The sequence below is a fragment of the Mustela lutreola genome, chromosome 10 (genome assembly GCF_030435805.1).
Source record: "Mustela lutreola isolate mMusLut2 chromosome 10, mMusLut2.pri, whole genome shotgun sequence".
NCBI lineage: Eukaryota > Metazoa > Chordata > Mammalia > Carnivora > Mustelidae > Mustela > Mustela lutreola.
The window spans coordinates 10702936-10719995 of NC_081299.1; the positions used below are offsets into that span (position 1 = coordinate 10702936).

General features: G+C 48.5%; 1 protein-coding gene across 11 annotated transcripts in view; it reads left to right on the forward strand.

Annotated features, from left to right (window-relative positions):
- The window catches only part of FHAD1 (forkhead associated phosphopeptide binding domain 1), a 129830-nt gene that overhangs the window by 59839 nt on the left and 52931 nt on the right, over positions 1-17060 (forward strand). For 9 of the 11 annotated variants that reach the window (XR_009345089.1, XM_059136013.1, XM_059136010.1 and 6 more), the window contains 7 exons: positions 1686-1816; positions 3383-3472; positions 4614-4718; positions 9070-9177; positions 11792-11875; positions 12622-12774; positions 13686-13881. Coding sequence is in view for 10 of the 11 variants with exons in the window: in XM_059136013.1 (XP_058991996.1) it covers positions 1686-1816; positions 3383-3472; positions 4614-4718; positions 9070-9177; positions 11792-11875; positions 12622-12774; positions 13686-13881 (867 nt within the window). In the remaining variant the exon portion in view is untranslated. The remainder of the gene's footprint in view (positions 1-1685; positions 1817-3382; positions 3473-4613; positions 4719-9069; positions 9178-11791; positions 11876-12621; positions 12775-13685; positions 13882-17060) is intronic. The other 2 variants (XM_059136018.1, XM_059136014.1) reach the window with 2 other exon arrangements.

Below are 17060 nucleotides of genomic sequence, written 5' to 3' on the forward strand. Positions count from 1 at the left end.
AGCATTGGAGAAGCCAACACAGCTACAGGGCGCTGGGCAGCATGCCAGAAAGGAGAAGCCATACAGAGAGAGCCCCGGTGATCTTTAGAGGGTCCCCCACCAGTGTTCAGCTGAGTATCGAGCAGCACACATATGTGGGCAGGGAAAGAAAACCCAACAGGAGCAGAGGGAACCATCTCGAAGCTCACACAGGCTAGGAATGGTTCATTTTCCCAGCCTCCAGAAGGGAGAGGCCTCATAATACACAGGGTATCTGGTAGAGAGTCAAAAAGATGTTGGCTTAGTCATGAGGCCCCATCACCTCTAGACTAAAGGTTGCTCCAGTCCCACCTCACAAAGCCAGAAGGCAAGCCCCAAAGGGATCAACCTGTTTCAAAGTAACCTCACCAAGTCCTATGACAGAGCTTACTGTTCAAATGAAATTCTGGATCACTTGTCCTTTATTTCACATACTTTTCTGATTGACAGCTACCAATAAAATTGGGCATAACGTTCTTCCGAGAAGAGAAACACGTGAGCTCATCCAGTCCCACAGCATTTCTCACCCTTCTTCCCACGTGTCCTTACTCATAAAAGTCCAGTAATGTATTACTTATCTCCTGCTGCACAACCGGTTATCCCCAAAGTAAGCGGGTAAAACAACAACCACTATTTATCATCTCATCCAGCTTGTGGAGCTCAGGAATGTGGGGTGATTTGGTTTGCAAGGTCTCCCATGTGGGGCAGTCAACACATTGGCGGGGGTGACTGTCACCTCATCTAAAGCCCCAGCAGGAGCTGGAGGATCTGCTTCCAGAATGGCTGGTCCACGCGGCTGTTGGCTGGACATCTCCATTCTCCAGAATGTGGGCCTCTCCCCTGACGGCTTGAGCATCCTCACAATATGGTGGTTGGCTTCCCCCGAGTGAGTGATCCAACAGAGAGCAAAGAGAAAGCCACAATGTCTTTTATGACCCATCTAGGAAGTCACAGTCCGTCTTTTCCACAATATCACACTGGTTCCGCAGGTCAGCCCTACTCATGGTGGGAGGGGGCTGTGCCAGAGCAGGAATTCCAGGAGGCTGAAATCACTGGGGCCATTTCAGAAGCTGGCTACCATAAAAAATAATAGGTACCTGTAACAAATGCTATGGGTCAGCCACTCTCCTATGTTCTTTATAGGTCTTTAACCCTTGTAACAACTCCATGGGGGAGATATAGTGAAAGATACCTACAGGGGAAATAACTTGTCCAAGAATGCCATGCTACTAAGTGGTTGAAATGTGTTCTAAACTCAGGTCTGAGTGTGAATCCAGCCACCCTTCTCACACCCTCCTTCTGCCACAAGACTTTTTATGGCCTCTGGTGAAAAATTCCTGGTCCTTCCCTGCACTGAGCCTTTGTTCTCCAGGTCCATGGTGTGGACACTCCTGCCAAGCCCAAACCCACAGGCTTTTCTTTTCCTGGCAACATTCGCTGACTTCTTGTTCTCACTGAGGTCTTAACCACTGTTCCACGAATTTCAGTGTCATCCCTGGCTCACTCTGGGAGCCTGGACACAAGCTCCTCAGTTGCAAGCAAGGACCAGGGACAGCCTGGGTTCAGAAGGGACTCGGCCTCAAGTTGGCTGACAGCTGTGGCAACAGTAATCCGTCCTGCGTCTTTGACCTCGGCGAGTCTTTATTTTTTATTTTATGTTTTTACAGGGATGGTATCATCATTGCAGAAAGAATTGTTAACAAAGGATGAGGAAATCGAACGACTCAAACAGGAGGTGAACCAACTAAAAAGCGAGAACAAAGAAAAGGATCACCAGCTTGAAGCCCTCAGCTCCAGGGTGAGTGTCGGGGTGCCCTCACCATCCTTGCAGCTGTCCCAGAAGAGCAGATCAGAGTCCCATGACTTATCTCACGTACCCCGGACCCCGGCTTTCAATGTCACTCCCATTTCTCCCATCGCTGCAAGACCATGCCAGTGCCCAAGGGCATAGGGAAGGCACAGGGAAGACAGCTGCTGGGCGGCCCCGAACACCAAAGGCCCTCCTGGAGAGACTAAAGGCAACGGGCCAGGTTCTCTGCAAAGTAAAGAACTTTTAAAGTGTAACTTTGACTCTGCAAATGATGTTTCAGTCCTGACTTTGGAACCCTGAGCCTGTAGATGAAGACGTCTCAGGATGCATGTGCTCTGTGTGTTGCCATGAGTCGAGGTAAAACCCAGCAGCTGTCATCTCGGGGAGGCAGCTCAGAGATTCCGGCGGCTGCCTGGTCCGGTAGCTCTGTCTGCAGGGATGTGGGGGGACTAGAACTCGCAGTTCCAAAGAAAAGGCACAGGAAGTAACATCAGGCGCTTAGTCCGACACTCAGTGTGGGACCGAGAAGATGCAGAGCGCGAGCTTTGGGGTCGGAGGGACCAGGAGCCAATCCCAGAGCTTTCCTTTCTCGTAGCGTATTGGGCCTCTGCTTCCACATCTGCGAAATGCGGATAACAAAACCATTTTCGGAGAAGTGAGAGGCTGACCTCAGTTGGGCTCTTCGGCCTCTGCACCTGCTCAGCCGCCTGGCGGAGCCCGGACCGTACCCAGCACACGGACTCCCTAGGTCCACCGGACCACGGCTCTCTGTGGGGCGCATGCGTGCGTGCGTCCGTGCGCGCGCGTGCGTGCGCATGCGTACTGGAGCGAGGGCGGGTTGCAGAGCTGGTGCTGAGGGGAAGAGATGCGGGAGAGCGTCCGCGTTTGGACTGTTCTGCTTCCCGAAGTACATTCGGATTCTTTTTCCCCCGTTTCCCCTTCCTCACTGACCTCGGGATGAGGTATTTGCCCTCTGCCAGCCTGTGCCCGCCCTTAGCACAGAGGCTCCTGCCCCCAAGCTGGCGGCCCTGGGCAGCCCTCATGCGTGTGAATTTTAGGGGAAAAGAAGTAGGTGATACTGAGAAGCAAAACTGGAGGGAAAAGAAAGAAAATGCTACCCTAGAAATCCACATTACTATATATTTGTAAAGTTTTTATTCATTTAATTGGAGGGGGGGGCAGAGTTAGAGAGAGAGCGAGCAGGAACTGGGAGGCGAGGGCTCCGAAGCAGGCTCCCCGCCGAACGGGGAGCGCCACGTGGGGCTCGATCCCGGACCCTGAGATCATGCCCTGAGCCCGAGGCAGGGGCTTGACCCACTGAGCCACCCGGGCGCCCCTTGAGGAAGAATTTACACACGTTACCCCCAGAACTCGTGAGAAGGGTGACTAGGAACTGCTGCAGGGTCCCGGGCGTCCCTTGGACGCAAGCGGCCTCGCTTCTGAGAATTTGGGGGAGTGACTGGCTGAAGCGACAGGAAACGCTGTCGGGGCAAATACGGGGACTAGGGACCCACGGACAACCCCGCGTGGTCTTGCTGTCCGCTCGCTCCACAGTGCTCCGCGCTGAAAGAGGAGTTACGGAAGGAAGATGCGCACAAGGAGTACCAGGAAGCCCAAGGGAAAGAATTAAAACTCTGCAAAATCGTGAGTTGAGCCTCCTCACTGCCAGGTATCCCCAGACCGACTAGACTTCGACCTTCAGGGGTTCTTGGGGGTGGGTCGGGGAGGGGATTCCGTGGCCCATTAGGTAGCACAAGCTGTGGGGCTTAATGATTTAGTGTTAACCTGGCCATCTAGTTCTCTGAAATGCTGCCTCTAGCCTCAAGGAAGAGATGGCTGAAAATACCATTAAAAAAAAAAAAAAAACACACACACACTCTCCCAGCATTCTCTGGGCAGTGGGTGCCTTCCCGCTGGGGCTGGGCCGGGGGACGCACCACGGAAACCGGGGTGCCCAAAGCGTCATCTTCCACTGTCAGAGTTTATCAAAGGCATATATTTCCTTCCAGAAATATTTTTGTGGAAATATACCAATGTTACAGCAATTCCTAAACACAAAACAAAAAGAAAAGGTGTCTGGCGATTCCCAGACCTGTACCCCCGGGGGATAAAAATACACGATAGGTTTATTTAAAAAAATTAATTAATTAAAATGTGCAAAAAGAAAAGAAAAGGTGTCGTTTGCCTTAGAGGATGACTTTGGAAATAAGTAACAAACTACGAGCACTAAAATGAAAATGTGCATTCCCTGGGCCCACCGAATCCTCTTGCACAGCAGCTGGTGTGAGTCCCCATTCGTGGGGAAGTAGGGAGCCTTCGATACAAGGAGGAGACGCCCGTTCTCTGTGCCAGGAGCATTGCCGTTCTCTGCCTCGAAATGGGAGAAAAGAAAAATTTCGGTTGTTCTGTCCTTCCAAACCGCGTCCGTTGTTTGGTCCAAGGAGCCCTTATTTAGATTGATCTCAAAAATATACCCCCGAAGAAGAGCTTCTAATGAGTTGATAGATATCTTGTACTGTTTAATCCAGGATCCATGCTGATTTTCAAAAGAAGCTAATCATTTCCCTTTACCCAGTTTCCCATACATCCATTGAAAAAAAATACCTACTTTGCCCCACGGATGTAGAATTTTCCCCCAAGGGAAGTAATTAAGCTAATACTAGACTAGGTTTCTGCCTTAATGAACCCAATGAAATGAGCTACGGAGATTCAGAATTTTCAGCCCAGAAGGCAACTCCTACTTCCCATCAGGGATGTTGATTTCCTATTGTTGAAACTCTTTCAGCAAATCCAAGACATGGAGAAAGAAATGAAGAAGCTCAGGGAGGAGCTGAAGAAGAGTTCTACCGAACAGAATGTGATCTCCAAGACGCTGCGAGAAAAGAGCAAGGTAAGACAAGGACAGTGTGGCCCAGTGCCCGCTCTGGGCCAGGCTCTCTACACCCATCATCTCCATGAATCTCACAACGATTCCGTGTGGTCAATACTGGTGTTAAACCCGCTTGACAGCTGAGAAACTGAGGCTCGCAGAGGTAAAGGATGTTAGCCAAGTGCTCACAGATTAAGTAGCTGTTCATGTTCGGAACGTGAACTCAGGTCTGTCTGACTCCAGTGCTCCTGTATGTCTCCACCAGTCTCGACTAGTCTTGACTTCAACTCTTAACTGGTAAAATTTATCCAGAAGAGAATTGATCCATTAAAATCAGATTTGCGGGGTGCCTGGGTGGCTCAGTGGGTTAAAGCCTCTGCTTTCGGCTCAGGTCATGATCCCAGGGTCCTGGGATCGAGCCCCGCATCGGGCTCTTTGCTCAGCAGGGAGCCTGCTTCCTCCTCTCTCTCTGTCTGCCTCTCTGCCTACTTGTGATCTCTGTCTGTCAAATAAATAAATAAATCTTAAAAAATAAAATAAAATAAAATAAAATCAGATTTGCCAGTGATGTTCAAACTTAAATGCTCTTATTGATGTTTTTGGCTATGTGTTCTATCAGTCATTGAAGAAGTGTATATATTTTTTAAATATACTGTGCATTTGTGTATTGCTACTTTTAGTATTGTCAACTTTTGCTTTGTATATTTTGAGGCGGTGTTACTAAGTGCCTATAAATTTAGAATTTAACACTTCTTTAGGGGGGAAAAAAACCCCTTTGATCATCATAAAAAATCCCTCTTCATCTCAAGTAGTGTTTTCCCCTTAAAATCTACTTTGTCATTAATATAATTCTGGCAGTGGGGCATGTGGTTGGCTCAGTTGGCATCCAGCTCTTGGTTTTGGCTCAGGTCATGATCTCAGGGTCCTAGAATTAAGCCCAATATCAAGCTCTGTGCTCAGTGGAGAGTCTGCTTGTCCCTCTCCATCCCTTTCTTCTTCTCTTCCTCTCAAATAAATAAAATCTTTAAATATGTATATATAATTGGTAGCCACGCTGGTTTTTCTTTTGGTTAGAATTTTCATAGCATGTCTTTTTCCTATTTTTCTATAAATCTTTGTTTTAAGTTTTAGACACATCTCTTCTAAATACCATATCATCTTTATAAAATCCACTTCAACAATCTTTGTTTTTTAGTCCATTTATATATAATGTGGTCACTGGTTTCCTGGGGTTTAAATCTACCTTCCTACTCAGTGCCAGCTGTACAATCTGTGTGATGCTCCTTTTTCTTTTCTTTCTTGCCCTTTTTTGAGTTAGTGGTTTTCTGTCATTCCATTTTTCTCTCCATTAGCTTGGAAATTCTTTCCTCTTTTACTACTCTTTTAGTAATAGCAAGACAATAGCATTCAGCCTTGACTTACCAAAATCCAGTAGTAATTGAGTTTCTCATTCTTTAACTGTTTTTGACAGTCAATCTAATGGCTATAATCTGCATTCTTGACTTATCAAGATCTGACATTCCTTGATAATTATCCCCTTCTCCTTGGTAAGGCAGTGCTATGGAACGCTAACTTTGCTCACCCCCTCCAGGTTTGTATGCCATTGTTGTCATTTTCTAAACTATTCCCTTTATTTTGTTTTGTTTTCTTCTTAAGTAGGTTCTGTGCACAGCATGGAACCCAGTGCAGGGCCTGAACTCACGACTCTTGAGACTAAGACCCAAGCCAAGATCAAGAGTCTGATGCTTACCTGAATGAACCCCCAGGTGTCCCATAGACTAAGTCTGGAAGACATTATCACTATTTCTCTATAGTCAATATTCATGTCCACACATGACCTTCCTTCTACTCTTTCCTGCATCTCTGACCATCCATATGGGATCATTGTTCCTCTGTCTGAAGGACACCCTTAAGTGTTTTCCTCCAGCATGGCTGTGCTGATAACAAATTTTCAGATTTTTGCATATGCATCTTTGGAAATGAGTATTTAACCTTCATTCTTAAAACACATTTTGACTGAGGGTCGACTTCTGCATTGGCAATGACGCTCTCCCTGCGTATTACAGGTAGCGTTGGGTCCATCATTCTCTTGTCTCTTGGATCCTGTTGTTTCTACTTCGAAGTCATTTAGAAGCCTAACTCTCGTGCCTTTGTGTAATCTGTTTTCCCCGGCCACTCTTAAGATTTTCTTTTCTCTTGATTTTTAGCAGCTTTATTATGATTATTTAGGTGTGGATTCATTTTTGTTTACATTGTTTGGCATTCACATGGACTTCTTGAGTCCTTGACTGGGTGTTTTGCATTGGTGTGGCACTCGGGTGACCTACCACACAGGCAAGCGGGAAGCTGCTGAAAGCTTTTGAACCAGGGAACTGGTGTGATTACATTGTGATCCGTAATAATGGTAAAAGGCACCTGGGTGGCTCGGTTGGTTAAACGTCCGCATTCAGCTCAGGTCATGATCCCACAGTCCTGGGATTGAGTCCCACATGAGTATCCTTGTCCAGTGGGGAGTTTGCTTTTCCCTTTCCCTCTGCGCCCCCCACCAGTGTTCTTTCTCACTCTCTCGACCAAATAAATAAATAAAAACCTATAAAAATAATAATGATGATGATGAAAACAATAGCTATAATTTCCTGTGCACTAGGAATTATGCCAAATATTTCATCTCTCTCCAACATTTATCCTCTCCATTTCACACATGAGGGAATCAAGTCCCTAGTCACTAGTTAGGTAACCAGGCCATGGCCAGCCACCCTGTCAGTAGGAGGCGAAGCCTAGACCAGAGGCCGTGTTGGTCTGGCTTCAGTCACTGGGGCATAGCCACTAGCCACATGTGGCTCTTCACACTGAAGTTAATCAAGATTAGGTAAAATTCAAAACTGAGTTCCTCAGTCACACCAGCCGCATTTCAAGGGCCTGAGAACCGGATACGGCTACCACTCAGCACAGACGCAGAGCACTGCTATCACAGCAGAAAGTTCTGGCAGACCGAGCTGCTCCACAGCCTGGTAACTGGCACAGCACCATGAAGAACGTGGTGGGAGGAAGCAAACAAGAAGGCGGAGGCCACTTATCACCGGCCAGAGGTCCCCAGTGCTGGCGGTGGGGGTGGTGGGCTCGCCAGGAGAAGGGAGGAGGTGAGGCCTGGAGATGAGAGGGGTCAGAGCCACGGGCTTGGGGATTGCTGGGCATGAGCGACGGAGTGCAGTGGCAGTGCAGGAAGACCCCCCCAAGGCTGGGGCAGCGGTGTGGGGGAGCTGTTCGTTAGATGGGCAGAATCCAGGCTGGACTCGGCTTTTGCAGCGTACGAGAAAGTCTGCGGAAATAGACGTCAGAGCGTATGCTTAGATGGCTGGGGGGTGGGAGGAGGACGTACGTGGAGAAGCCACGGTTCGATCGCTTTGCCAAGGTGCCCTCGCTACAGCCCCTGTGCCACACTGCTCAGAAGAAAGCTCTACGGGGTTCTTCTGGGTCTTGTCTTACTTCTGTGACTCCCCCTCCCCTCAGCCCCCTAAGAAACAGCCTGTGAGTTTGTTTCAGCACAAAATCCTCACGTTCATTTTGGGGAGTTTGCTTCATTTCCCAGTAGTGCCAGAGCCCTGAGCTCAACAGGTGCTTCCAAAGGTGCTTGTTCGGAAAAGAAGGCCACAGCTGCAGGTTTGCATAATCGCCGGCAGAGGGCAGCATCGAGCACCTGCAGGCTCACTGGGCCTTGAGCATTACCAGAGAATAAAGGGGCAGGTTCTCCACCACCTAACCCCCACCCGGTCAGTGCCTTCTCTGCGATCTGCGATTCTTAAAAGATACTGCTTAGCAAGCCTCTAGACCGGTTTCCACTGGTGAGTGTGCTAAAAGTGGCAGTGACAAATAGGATAATAAGGGTAACAATGACATCTATCAAGTACCCAGCACGGGGCAGTTCCTAGCAGCATTAGAATGACGCCACCTGGTGGACCTTCTGTCCTCTTCTACAGATTACAGCACCTGATGCACCAGTAGCGCCCTTAGGAAGTCCTGGCACTACTCTATGAAACATTTTGAGTCCCCACAAGAACCCTGTGAGGCGCACCTGGGATCATCGTCTCTATTTGACAGATGAGGACACTGTTCGGCGGTCACACAGCTTGCCGGGGACCCAGAGGGGATCAGACCCTGAGCTTGGGCATGCAGAGCGTGGCCCTCTACCCTGGGGGGTGGCTTCTGCGAGCCTGCCTCCACCCTGCACTCGCCTGTGACCCCTGCCACCTGGGCTGCAGCACCCCCTGCCTCCCGGGGACTCCCCCACGGCCATTAGCCCTCTTGGAGGAAGTTCCCCAGAGTGCATTATGATCACATTAGCGGCAAGCATATGCTTTCATCGTCATTTCAGGTTGAAGAGAAGCTTCAGGAGGATTCCAGAAGGAAATTGCTCCAGCTACAAGAAATGGGGAACAGAGAGAACCTCATTAAAGTCAATTTGGAAAGGGCAGTAGGTCAGGTAGGCCAGCTCCAGAGCCCCCTTCAGAGGCCCACATTCCCAGGGGGGTTTCTGCACCCAAGCCACTGGTGGGGACGCATGAGGACAGTGGCCGTGGTTGAATTCTCCCTTTTATCCCAGGGGAGAAGCCGTGTGTGGCTTCTGCATCCCAGTGGACACCTCGAACAGGCTTCTGGGAAGCTGTCCACCGAAGCAGTTCCCCACTGTCTGAGACCCAGGCAGCCCCTCCCAGCTCCATGCCCGCCCCAGTTAACCTGCTTCATGGTTCCCTGTTGGGAGGAATTTGAACCTCTTGATCCCATGGTGTTTCTAGTACTTTCTTCCTCACATTTTTTGTTCTGATATTTACCATGATCTCACTTCCTCTGTTGAACAGCAGATGTCACAGTCAGTGTCCAGTCAGTGTCCTTGAGATAAAGTAAGATCCCAGAATGTCAGCACGCTCTCTGGATGGGGAAGTCCTTGGGCAGGGTGGTGAGTAAGCTCAGACAGGCCCATCTGGGGTTGCCATTTCTCTAATATCCTGGCCCCAGGTGGCCCAGTGGCCCTTCCTCTTATGTGTGACACAGATGCAAGGTCCAGAACATGCAAACAAGACTTCACCAAAGGCTAAGGGAGAGCAAATGGGAAGCCAGGATAGGGGGGCACTGACCCTCCAGAATGGGGCCCTCCGAGGGAAGCCCACCTTGGACTTCTCCCCAAGGGGCTGTCTTCTGGCAACCTCGGACAGCTGTGGGGACCCAAGAACATTGTGTGTGTGTGTGTGTGTGTGTGTGTGTATGCATACTTTTGTTTTTCTGGGAAAGAAAGTCTACCATGTCACCCATTGGATTCTCAGAAGGGTTTGTGAACCTCCAAGAAAACCTTAAAGGAGGCCTCTATCCCACAAGACCCAGTTCCCAAAGACCTTCCAAGCCTTCACAGGGCAGCATGACCTGGCTTTGTGAGAGGCACACACAAGTTAAATATTGATGCTGACTGTTGGACAGATCTTAAAGCCCCTTCAACAGATGTCACCCCCAGTGTCACCTCTGCAGGGTACCAACACAGTGCAAAGGCAGAGAGCCTGTCAATCTGGGCCTCCCTTTGTGTACCTGCACTAGACCCTCACCTCTCCTGTGCTCTGCAGCCCCCAACACAAACCTGACCTGAAGGCATGATCTGTGTCACTTGCCCAAGTACCAAGGTCCAGGTTATGACTCTAGGGAGAAGTTGTTTGGGAGGACCCTACGAGACACTGAGATTCCTCCAGGTCTAGACCCAGGAGATAGAGGATGAGTCCTGTCTCTGCCACCTTCCCTTTCCGCCCCTGTATTTCCATGGCCCTGCTGCCTGTCTGAGATTCTGCACTTCCCCAGACAAGTGGCACCAGAACTGAGCCCATGAACCAAGAGGACCTGTCCCCAGGCAGTGCTGTTGGGTGCCTCTGGTGGTCATGGGGTGCATATCCACAGGGCCCTCTCTCTACATAACCTCTTCCTGGGCTAGTTCGATCCTTTGTGTGTGGATCCAGAGAGTGGCCTGGAATGCCTCGAGACACCTCCCACCCCGGTCAGCGCTGGGCAGGCTGATTGCATGGGGGTCCTTCAGAGATTCATCAGTCCACTCTTGTGTTCCCAGAGGCCCACGGAATATAGTAAACCCTGCATATTAGGACCTTCTGACTTTTAAATTGGTTCAGTGGCATTTATGTTCCCTTCAGGGCTCATTTTTACTTGTTGTTGTTATTTTTGTTTTGTGTGTTCATTTTTTTGTAATTTTCAGGGCAATTTCAGGGTAATTTTTTTTTTTGTAATTTTCTGTTTTAGAGTCAATGACCGTATTTTGCCAGTGAGCCAAAAACCCAGGCTGTTAGTAAATTCTCAGAGAAAGGGGGCTTCTTTGCCTCTCACTTCTCTGGGAACCAGACACCTTGAACTTGAACTTCTCTGTGCCCCGATTTAATTTAACTGTGCTGTTTCATCAGCCGTAATCTGAAAACACCAGCGCCCAGGAGGCACTGGATAGAAGCCGGTGGAACCGAAGTAGAGGACCCGGTTTTCGGACAGATGTCTCTGCATACGAGCATCTGATGAATATGTATTGAGCGCCCACTCTGCCAGGCACCGTACCAGGCTCTGGGGAGACGAAGACAATAGACACGGTGTTCAGGACATGGACGGTTGGAGGCCCAGAATGGCAGAAGGGAGCATGTTGTCCTCTCACCAGGCACCCGAGCTGATGACACCATTTACTTCGGCTGACGGCTTCAATATTTATTTCGCAGTCTGGAGCCAACTTAACAATTAGGGAAGAACGCTCCCGGCCCCAGACTTCCCACTGGATAATTGGCACCAAGTGGTTCTTCCAAGGGCACGAGGCGTGTGTACGCTGCCCACGTGGGTCCTCTGGGCTCGGCAGGCAGACCTAAAAAGTAATTAAAATCTGCTGCTCTGTTCTCTTCTGTCGGCACTGCCCCTTCCAGTGAGAAGTGAAGATTTTTGTGACCCATAATGATAGTTAGCGGTGCAAGGACCATTCTCCCTCCTGGACCCCCAGCGCTGGAAACACCGCACCCGGGCTTGCGAACTCCCACCAGCCCCGCTCACTGTGTCGCCTTCCCTTTGTGCTGTAGCTGGAGCATTTCAGAAGTCAAGTCATCAAGGCCACCTACGGACGAGTGAAGCCGTTCCTGGACAAGCCCATCACTGATCAACAGGTTTGTCTCGCGTTGTTACTTCCCCCTTCGGGGACCTGGGACTCCAGACACTGGAAGCATATGCTACTGTGTTTTGTTGGTGGTATATATTTTTCACACTGTTGCTACACCATAAAGATTTGTTTTGATTTTATGGGATTTCCTGGCTTTTAAAGTAAAAGCCAGTTAAACTCCCTTGAAATGTTTCTGTGAAAATCAAATTAAACCACTCAGGCCTATTTCTGGTCTCCAGACACACACATTTACCCTTCGTTAGCACCTTCAAAGGGGGATGCTGTCTCTCCCTAGACGAGGCATTCTCACTTCTTCCTTCTGAAGGGAAGTGATGGTCATGAGGGTGGACTTCTGGCCATAATGATTGCCTTGTCATTCTTTGATTTTCTTTCCAACACTCGTGTCCATGCATATTTGAGAAGACCCAACATGGGCCGCTTTCATTAGCTGCAGACACTGACCTGCTATTCACGAGCCCACAGCATCAGGCTCCGTGTTATAAATCACTGCTACCATGCAGAAGAATCTAGAACAAACTCATGAACAAACCCATGACAACATTATAGATCTTTGGCTCTTAAAGGCGGGAAACATGTCCTGGAGACAGAGCCAATATCCTCCTCCAGAGCCATCACCAAGACATGTCAGGGCCTCCCTGCTTACCTGTGGCCCCGGGAGCTTGAAGTAATGCTCCCAGCTCCCCTCCCAGAGCCACCCTGTCCTGTAAATCTCTCTTTTCTTTTTCTCACCAGCTAATAGAGAAGATTACCCAGGTCACTGAGGACAACATCAACTTTCAGCAAAAAAAATGGACGCTGCAGAAGGAGACTCAGCTCAGCAATTCCAAACAGGAGGCAATCATAGAGAACATGGAGAAGCTGAAGGCATCTTTAGACAGCTGTCAGGTGGCCTCTCTCGGCTTTTTACAAATGTCCCCTTCATCTCATTCTTGTGCTGCTGGTTTGGGAAGTTGCCCAGGGTTCGTGGAGCAGGTCAGGCAGAAAAGCTCTGCTCTCTTTTGTCCTTTTCTCTTGTTGGAGAAATCTGTTTGGGAGCAGAAAACAAAGAGCCTCAAAAAAATGCCTCCCAGATGAATTTAGTATGGCCAAGGAAAGAGGCCTGACACGCTTCTGGGACAGACTTGGGGAGGCCCCAGACCCACGCATAAATGAATAAGTAAGTCTCCTGTTATTTCCAGAGAAATCAAAGAACATTCCTGCGTTTTATTTAAATTATTTTATATATATATATATATTTTTTGGCCCAGCAGTGGAAAGGCTATTGTTTTGGGGTCTCTGTGTGTGTGTGTGTGTGTGCCTCTTTTGCTTTTGATTCTGGAAGAGACGGGCCCAGGAGTCTGCCTAAACCCCCACGGCTCCCACACCGAAATGGAGCCTTCCAGAACAGGCAGCTGCTTCTGCTTTCTCTGGAAATAAGCAGCTACTATTTGGGGAGCCTGCGCAAACGCTGGCTTGTCAGCACCCTTTTGAGACAGGAAACCCTGCTTTCTGACCAGCTGAGACATTGATCTCAACAGGAATTTTGACGAACGGAAGTCGCCAGACTTGGCTCCCGTTGCTGCCAGAGGTCCTTGGCAATTTGCCACAGATACCTAAAAGTGGGGTCTCTTTGGCCATCCAAAGTCCAAATTAGAGTGGAAAAAAAAAAAAGAGCGAAAGCTGCCCCAAAAGCGGAGCTGTCCCAGTGCGCCCAGCCTGGCGCACGGTCTGCTTCATGGCAAAAGTGACAGCGTCATTCTTCAGGTGCCGTCTCCAGTGACAGGATCTGGGCTCCTCATGATCTCGTGTCTTCCCAGGCATGCATGAAAATGTCCTGCTGTAGCAAGGACCTGAAGAAAGAGGTGGACATGCTTCAGAACCTTCAGGTGAGCCCACCTGTTTCAGGGCTCCAGAAGGTGGTGCTGGACATCCTGCGTCTGTCGCTGTCCTGGCTGGAGGAAACAGAGCGTCTCCTCCGGGACGTCGGCATCCAGTTATCCAGTTCCGACACAGGTTACTGTCACCTTTTTTTTTCCTCACGTAGTTGCATGACTCTAAAATGTCGTGTTAAATCTTATCGTGATGGGACATCTGTTGAGGAAAGCTTCTTAGGTATGTGGCCAAGTAGTCCCTTCTGTAGACTTTCTTTGAGAAGTGATTTTCCTTGGGGGTAAGAAAAAAAAAAGTGAGACATGATTACTGAAGAAAAATGAGATGTGACTTAAGCAAAAGGAAAATTAAAGCAAAATTATGCTAAATCCTATCTCTCAGAAGCAACTAGCATTTTATATATATATATGCATATATATATAATTTTTAATAGACTTTTTAGAGCAGTTCTAGGTTCACAGCAAAATGGAAAGTATTGTACAGAGACTTCCTTTGTACCCCTTGCCCCCCACATGCCCAGTCCCCCATTATCACCATCCCCCACCACCAGAGTGGTGACCCTACACTGATACACCATTACACCCAGAGACGACACTTCACATCGGGGCTCACTCTTGGCATTGCATGTTCTCTAGGTTTGAATAAAGGTGTCATGTATCTACCATTATCGAATCATGCAGGATGGTTTCATTGTCATAAAAATCCTCTGCTCTCTGCCTATTCATCCTTCCGCCAACCCCGAGCTCCTGGCGACCACCGATCTTTTCACTGCCTCCGTGGTTCTGCCTTTTCCAGAACGTCATGCAGTTGGAATCATACAACCTTTTAGATTGGTTGCTTTTTTCACTTAATAACATGCACTTCAGTTCCCTCCATATCTTTTCACGACTTGATAACTCACTTCTGTTTAGCACCAAATAATTGTCCGGATGGACCATGGTTTATCTTTCCATCCACCCAAGTGAAGGACATCCTAGTTGCTTCCAAGTTTTGACAGTTATGAATAAAGCTAATATCACCATCCATGTGCAGGGTTTTGTGTGGATGTAAGCTTTCAACGCCTTTGGGTAAATACCAGGGAGTATGATTGCTAGAGCCCGTAGTAAGAGTAGGCTTGGTTTTTTTTTTGTTTGTTTGTTTTTCCCCAAAGATTTATTTATTTATTTATTTATTTATTTGAGAGAGAGACAGTGAGAGAGCATGAGCAAGGAGAAGGTCAGAGAGAGAAGCAGACTCCCGGTGGAGCTGGGAGCCTGATGTGGGACTTGATCCCAGGACTCCAGGATCATGACCTGAGCCGAAGGCAGTCGTCCAACCAACTGAGCCACCCAGGCGTCCCAAGAGTAGGCTTAGTTTTTAAAGAAACCACCAAACTGTCCTCCATTGGGCCTGTACCATTCTGCATTCCCGTCAGCAATGCACAAGAGTTCCTGTTGCTCCACGTCTTTTGCCAGCATTTGATGTTGTCACAACTCGTAGAGTTCAGTTGTAACGTTCACAGCATTTTCCCATGGAAATAGCTGTAGGATTCTTATTCTCTCTATGCCTCAGTTTCCTTACCTGTAAAATGAGGATAATACAGAGTACCTACCCCTTAAGATTGTTGTGAAGATTAAAATGTATTGGTATATGTAAAGTATTCAAAGTAGTATCTGGCACAGAATAGGCATTACCTTTACATTTTTTTTAAAGATTTTATTTATTTATTTGACAGAGAGAGAGATCACAAGTAGGCAGAGAGGCAGGCAGAGAGAGGGGGAAGCAGGTTCCCCACTGAGCAGAGAGCCCGATGCGGGGCTTGATCCCAGGACCCTGGGATCATGACCCAAGATGAAGGCAGAGGCTTTAACCCACTGAGCCACCCAGGCGCCCTCCCCCATACATTTTTCTTTTAATTTTTTTTTATCATGGGCATTTAGGTTGTTTCCAGTTCTCCATACTTCTAGATAATACTGAAGTGAATGCTATCGAACATATACCTATTCATTTTATATTTATCATTTTAGAGGTGGAAGGACATTGAACCAGTGTCATTCAACGAAGATTTATTGTGTGCCTACTAGAGAACAGCCCTGTGTGGGGCAGAGATGTAGTGGGTTGGATCAGGTGGAATCGTGGTCATGAGTGTATGCGTGTTAGCTGGGAAATTCCTCTAGCTTTATCTGTACGTTTGAAATTTGCCACATTACAATATTGAAGGGAAAATAGGCACCATTCCTGCCCTCAAAGACTTTGTGGTCTGGGAAGGGGAGGGTGGGTGTAAATTGAAAAATCACTCAGACATAAAATTTGAATGTGACAAGTGCTACAAAGGAGACCTGCAGGACTCTGACCTGGTCAGGGTGGGCAGGGCATCTGCAGGATGCACAGAATTTATTTTCCAAAGAGGGGAGGGGAGAAGAAGTGTGGGGAGAAAATTCTGGGCAAAAAGAGTTGCATGGTAGTGGGAGGGGAGCATGAAGAACACGAGGGACTAAAAGAAATGGGGGTCAGAGGTGGGGCAGGACTGGCAGGGAAGGGCAGTAGAGGCTGTGCCTTGTGGGCTTGCGGGGCCCTGCTAAGACGGTCTGCTTTAACCTAAGAGCAGTGAGAAGCCAACAAAAGATTTTAAGTAGGGAACTGATGGAACAGGCTTGCTTCTGGAGATAATCCTCTTGGCTGTGAGTGGAAAATGTTTCTGGAAAATGGCCATCACAGAGTACCAGAGAACCAGTTAGGAGGCTGTCACAAGAGATGATGGTAGCTCCAAGGCAAGGGCGGGATAGAGAAAGAGAGAGGTTTCCCAGGCATTTAAGAGGTAAATCAACAGGCCTCGGTTGTGGAATTGGATATAGTTAGAAGGGAAGTGACAGAGAAAGGGGTCTGCAGGCCTCCAGGTTTCTGGCTTGTGTAAAAGGACAGACAATGCTTCCTTCACTAAAATCCAGCATAAAGAACACTGCGTGAAGACCAGGTTTGAAGGAAGTGCCTCAAGATAAGGTGCCAAGGATGCGGCTATCACCCTGTATGTCTAGTCTGGAAGTAGAAGTTAGTGTGGTGTGTCTCCAGAAGCCAGAAAAGCATGGGCCACTTAGTGGGTGCTTAATAAATAACTGTGAGAGGGATGGGTGAGGGGGTGGTGGGGGGAGGGAGAGAGGGATGGACGGATGGATGGATGGGGGATGGATGGTTAGTGGATAGATGGTTGGGTGGGTAGAAGGGTAGGTGGATGGATAGGCAAATGGATGGTGGGCGGATGGGAGGGATGGAGGGGTAGGTGGATAGATGGGTGGGTGGATGGACAAACAGATGGACAGATGGGT